Raw genomic sequence first — 6,680 nt, forward strand, 5'->3', positions numbered from 1 at the left:
TTAAGGTTATACTATCTTGGGAATCTAAAAAGACACGTTTTGGGGACTTGTGCAATGAATACTTTTAGGCAGTAGGAAAAAAATATGTTCTCTGTCAATGAAATTTTATTTGAGGACGATCACCATAGTAGTTCTAAAAGTAGCAAAAATAGAGCAACCAGGAGAGAATTAGATTATTTAGCTAAGTAAATTTCAAGTCTTTAGCAAGGCCTATCGTTTTCTTTTTTTTTGATCAAGAAGACCCTTGCAACCAACCTTTTAAAAGCTCCCTTTACATCTTTGTTTCTAAGTGTGTATATAAGGGGGTTCAACATGGGTGTGATGATTCCATAGAAAAGGGACACCATCTTTCCCCGGTCCTTGGAGGCAGAGGATGGTGGTTGCAGATACATATAGATGGCAGTGCCATAAAAAAGTGACACTACAATTAGGTGTGAGCCACATGTCCCTAATGCCTTCCGCCGACCTTCAGCTGACTGTATTCTCAGCACTGCTTGAGCAATGAAAGCATATGATATAAGGATGAGTGTCAGGGGTATTAGAAGGAATAGCACACTGATGAAGAATAGTTCAGCCTCATTTGCTGTTGTGTCAACACATGACAACTTGAGCAAAGCAGGGACTTCACAGAAAAAATGATCCACTTCTTTGTGGCCACACTGTGGCATCTGAAGGGTCAAGGTGGACTGCAATACTGAGTTGCTAAAGCCACTAATCCAGGATGCAGCTGCTAGCTGGAGGCAGAGCCTTTGGTGCATGATGACTGAGTAACGGAGAGGCCGACAAATAGCTACAAATCTATCAAAGGACATGACAGCCAGGAGAAGGCATTCAGTGGAACCCAAGGCCAGGAAAATGAAAAGTTGGGCCACACAGCCACCATAACTAATTACCTTCCTGGTGCTGCATATATTTATCAGCATTTGTGGAACTGTGCTTGTGGTGTAGCAAAGGTCCAGGAGAGACAGATTGGTAAGAAAGAAATACATGGGAGTATGGAGTTTGGAGTCCAGATGTGACACAAGAATTATTGCCAGATTGCCAAAGATAGTCAAGATATAGGAAACCAGGAACACCACAAAGAGTGGAAACTCTAGCCACGGTAGATCTGAGAAACCTAACAGGATAAATTCCCATGGGATGCTCTCATTTACCTTATTCATGTTAAATGGTTCAACTCTTGGTTCCCTGAAATAAAAAAAAGCCAGCAATTCAATAAAGGCATAGTTATTGGCTATGTCAGTTATAATCATTTTGCTAGCAATTTGCAGAAATTTTTATAACAATACTATCAATAATGTGAAAAATGTATGGATAAAAATATAAATATTTCTTTCCAAGTATTTCAAGTGAGTTTCTATATTTGTAAAAGTATATCAACAAAGTGAATTTCAAAAATTTAAAAGTATATCATAAGTTTCAATATTCACAGAATTTATCCTTTGATCTTTTGTTGTTGTATAAACACATTGTTCTCACTTCTTTCCATACTATTAGGTATATATAGACACAGTTCCTGCCATTTGGTATTTCTCCACAAAGTCAATGAGATTCCCTGATTATGTGAATCAGTTAAATTGTTTAACTCCACACCTTCTGCAAAAACAAATAAATAAACAAAAAAACAATACATCTACCAACTATCTAGCAAGTTGTCAGACATGTTTGAAGGAGACATATCCTTTTGCTGTGAGTAGCTCGTAGAAGTAGTGTAGGATTTTTAATAACAGGGAATTTGCTGTCTGAGAGGCCTGGGCTCATATTCTTACGGTCCCTGATTAGTTACATTGCCCTAGGAATGTTTCTTCTCCTTTGATCTTCAGGCTCCTTTTTTGTAAAATGAAGATAACGATACTGTTTAAAGTTGTCTTGATGTGAAATATAAGTGATTTATTAAATGCACAGAGCCTAGCCTCTGACATTTAGGAAAAGAGCAGTGTGAAATACATATACATAGGAAACCCTGGTGGTGTAGTGGTTAAGAGCTACCACGGCTAACCAAAAAGGTCAGCAGTTCAAATCCAGCAGGAGTACCTTGGAAACTCTATGGGGGCAGTCCTACTCTGTCCTATAGGGTTGCTATGAGTTAGAATCGACTCAAGGGCAATGGGTTTGGTTTTTGGGTATATGTATATATATATAAACTATAGTGATCCAAGATTTCTGAGGGGCTCAGAGAAGATTTACTTAAGATTTTTAGAACTTTAAATTTCCTAGGGTTACCAATGGAAAGGAAAGAGGGCTGTGGCGGTTCAATGGTAGAATTCTTGCTTTCCATGCGGGACAGCTGGCCAATGCACCTCGTGCATAGCCGCCATCTGTCCATTAATGGAAGCTTGCGTGTTGCTGTGATGCTGAACAGGTTTCAGGGGAGCTTTCAGACTGAGAAAGACTACGAAGAAAGGCCTACTGATCCGCTTCTGAAAAATGGTCTCGCCTCAAATCAATCATGGGAATGTCACAGGATTGGGCAGCTTTTCATTCTGTTATGCATGGGATCTCTGTAAGTCAGGAGATAACTCAGTGGCAGCTAACAACAACTAATGGAAAATGGCTCTGCAATTTGAAAACTCACTTTTCCATTCCCGCCATAATCCCCAAACCATAGACCTCATTAATAGGGATCATAGTAACCATCTGCTGTGAAGTACACATGTGATCTTTAATGTAAATTGCCTGGCTTAGTGCCTGGCACAGAGAAACACAGCTGTGTAGTAGAAGTATGACAGGGATGCAGGAACTCTGAGATGTTTTGGGCAGAAACTATTCGGAGTTCTAAATTTCCTAGAAGTGCTATTACAAGTCAATTCCATAAGCTAAAAATGTATTCATCACAACAAACTCTTACCATGACACATTATAATTTTTTCATTAGTATTCATGTTCAACAAATTGTTAGCAATGTGTATTTAAATCTTCTACTTTTCCAGAGCTGTTAATCCCCTCAAAAATGTCCCCTTACTCTCAGCTGATAAGAAATTTGAGGTGTATAGTCATAGACACGGATATGAAATGATGTTCAAATACATGTTTAAATGAAAAAAGAAAGTTGCTGACATTTCTATAGCATGGTCCCATTAGTTAGAGAAAGGACATCGTTTCATAATATTATTTTACATATATTTATATATACAAGTGCTTACATATAAATAAAAAGTTAACTTGAAAGAAACAAAAGAAAGTGTTTCCCTGGGAAATGGGGATAGGGAGAGTAAAGCAGAATTTACTTATAATGTTTTTTGTTCTAACTTTTTTTAATAAGCAGGCATTAATTTTATAATTAAAAAAATCTACTCACCAGCTCACTTTCTGTATTTTACTCTCAAACTAGCATTGTTTTTGTTTAAGACTTTGACCCTCCAAAAGAGTGCAAACCTTTATAAGAAATTTGATTTTTTAAACTCTTAATACTTCTTTAAAATTTCTTTTGAAGAAAGGCAAAATAGTGCTGCTGAGGAATTTGGCAAAATGGGATAAATGGCATCAGTAAAGAGAGATTTCACATACTTCACAATTTCCTTGAGTGTTGTACATATCCCCTCAAGTCTATGCAGCTGGGGTGACCCCCGTTACCAGGACTGCTTAATTTACTCCTGCTGTCCTGGCATAGTCACTAAGAGATCCCCTCCCATTCTCAGGAGTGTTCCTGTCTGGATGATAAGTTATAAGTTCACCCTAACTGTAATATTGAAAAGTGAAATAATTTTCATATTATTATTCAGGAAGTATCTTATCAATGAGAACTTTGCATGTTTTCTCCTCTAACCCGGGATAATTGCCTTTCCTGATCAGGGCTAAATCTGGCGCTTCTCCTCTAGAACTTGGAGGCCCTCTCTGTAGAAGTTACAGAAGGAGGAGTCAGTTAACTCCTTTGCAATCAATTGACCCACCTCACTCCTTAATTCAGTACTTATAAAAGTAATAAACTGCTTTTGTCATCAATACAATATATTGGTTAGTGTTTCCTGTTGTATGTAATATCTCCCCAAGTTCTGTAGTCAGTGAGTCACCCAGAAAACCCAAACCCAGTGCCGTCGAGTCGATTCCGACTCATAGCAACCCTATAGGACAGGGTAGAACTGCCCCATAGAGTTTCCAAGGAGCGCCTGGCGGATTTGAACTGCTGACCTCTTGCTTAGCAGCTGTAGCACTTAACCACTATGCCACCAGCCTTTCCCAGTGAGTCACAGGGAAGTGAAAAAGAATATTTATCACTCTAGCAGGAAGCACTGGAGCTGAATAAGAACAATGGGGCTGGAAAGAAAGGTGGGGTTGGGGGGGGAACTTGGTAGATTTCAGAGCACTGACTTCTCTTTTTCTGCTTTACACACTTTTGTGCACATTTGTTCATCTTCCAAACACGCAGTAACCTCAAATATTTATCCACTCTTGACAGCATATCTTCGGATTAAATAGTTATGGCATGTTTTGAATTTTAGTATTTTTAAGTAATTTGAATTTTGGTTTTTGTCTTTATTATTAGGACTGAAGTATCTGTAAATAACTAAAAAAAAAAAAAAAACTAGTTTCTGTCTGCACTTTGAAATTCTATCAGATAGGCTACTAATTATTTACCTGTTAATACCTGTGCCAGTTGTTTGCAATTGTAGCTAATACTTCAAAGCCCATAGAGTGGATCGCTCTACTTTTGCCAGCATCTCCAGATAATGTTTTTCTCATTTTCAGTAGCAAGCATTCAACTGGACAGCAAAACAAAACATTTGAATTATGTGAGGTGCCAAGGGAATCAGAAAGGGAGCATAGCTACTGGGTTACAACAGAACTTAATGGAAGGAAAAGATTTTAGAAAGCTGCTGATGGGATTTTACAAATCCTTCTGGCCTGGGCATCAGTGATCATCTTAGAATATTTTAACCCTGAGTTTAGAACACAGCATCACCTCCTTTATTACTTGTACATTGGTTGACCTTATGTCTGTCACCTGTCTATTGAATTTTCTCATTCCATATCTGAGCCTGAACGTTAAAAAAAACAAGATTCATCAAAGCCTTGGAAGCGTCTTTTTAATCTGCATTATGGAAAAGGCATCGAGATAAGAGAGGTAACAAGAGTTTTACTTCCAAATCTGCCGGTAAGTTAATGTACAATTGGACCAGTTAGTTAATAGCTTTGGATGTTAGTTTTATCTTCTGTAACGTTATGGATTTTCTTTCTTTTCTATTGTGGTAAATACAAGGTAGTAAAACATTTGTTATTTCTATAGTCTTCACATGTATAGTTTAGTGATATTAATTATACATTCATCATGTTGTTCAACCATCACCATTAACCCTTCCCAAATTTTTCCATCACCCTTAACAGAAGCTCAGTGTCCAGGAACCATCATGTCTTCCTTTCCCCCTCCCTCCCATCTACCCCTGGTAACTACTAATAAACTTTGATCTAGAGACACTTGCCTGTTCTGGATATACATTATGGGTTTTCTATTTTCTTTTCATGATAAAAACTGATTACTCTCATGCTTTCTCAAATTATCTCATATCCCTATGTATGTATGGAAGGCTTCCAAATACCATATAAAACGTCTACCTTCATGCTGGACTATAAGGATGAATTATAGCAGTGAATTTTTTCACTCAGCTAATTTAATACATCCCAGCTTGGCTTAACAGTACACAGAAGTTTGTCCAAAAAAATTTCCAGTTTATGAAACCTTAATTTGGTAGGCAGAGCTCAGAGAGGTTAGTTTCCCAAGGTTCTAGAGCTAGTAAGTAGTGGTCTGAAGATTAGAACATAAAACTCCTCACCTGCTTTAAAGTTCGTATTTCTCATAGAGATTACAAATATATTCAAAATAGCATTATATATTAAAAAATTGTACATAGAAACTGAAGCTAAGTGAATCAGATTTTTCCTAGCAGATAATATGGTCTGTTCTTGAGATGTGAATTATGAACAGTTCATGAGATGTGAATGCTTAGAATACTCAAATTTTAGTATCATATTATTTGCTAATTTTCTGAAATATAGTCTACTTACCTCCTTTTTAAGCACTAGAGATGGATCAATTTATTTTTATGTCCAAAAAGCCTTGAATTCAAATAGAACTAATTTAAAGAACATAGATACAATGACATCTTCATATGCTACTTAATTGTATAACTAATTTGATGAAATTCGTTAAACTTCTTTTAGTTCCACTCCATATGTAGCAAGTCATGCAGTCTCCATTCAGAGTAAACTGGAGGATAAGAATGCAGTATCGCAGATGACCAGGACGTGTTGTGCTCTCATCACATTGCTCAGTGCTAGGGAATCAATTACAATTTTCAGAGATTTTTTTCCAATCGGTGTTACAAAATGGATAAGAAATATGGTGTACTTTCTCTGTCAATATTGGTGTTTGTTTTTGGTCTCTGGCAAAAGTCTCAAACACTAAATTGCAAAACTCTCACCTGTAGTTTATAGTAATTAACCACATATCAACTGGGAAGAGAGAAGGAGGAGATCTCTATGAAGCAGTATTTCATCATTGATTTGCTCAGCAAAACTATCTTTCTCTAGGGACTGAATCCTCAACTTTTTCTACAGTAGGACTAATAAACCCTATCAAAGAAAGTTTGAGTTTTGTGTTGTGAATTGGGATTAGTTTCCTTTTGAAAACTATTCAATGAGTTTTCTGAAGCCATCTAATTCTTTCCATCAGGAATTTGTTATTT

At 37.0% G+C, this 6,680-nt stretch overlaps 1 protein-coding gene across 1 annotated transcript; it reads right to left on the reverse strand.

Annotated features, from left to right (window-relative positions):
• Positions 1-200: 200 nt before the first annotated feature.
• On the reverse strand, positions 201-1,163 carry LOC126061038 (olfactory receptor 2B2-like). The gene has a single exon (XM_049857436.1). It carries the CDS (start codon positions 1,161-1,163, stop codon positions 201-203), a length of 963 nt encoding a protein of 320 aa, XP_049713393.1.
• Positions 1,164-6,680: the final 5,517 nt, after the last annotated feature.

Source organism: Elephas maximus, chromosome 1 (assembly GCF_024166365.1).
Source record: "Elephas maximus indicus isolate mEleMax1 chromosome 1, mEleMax1 primary haplotype, whole genome shotgun sequence".
Lineage (NCBI taxonomy): Eukaryota > Metazoa > Chordata > Mammalia > Proboscidea > Elephantidae > Elephas > Elephas maximus.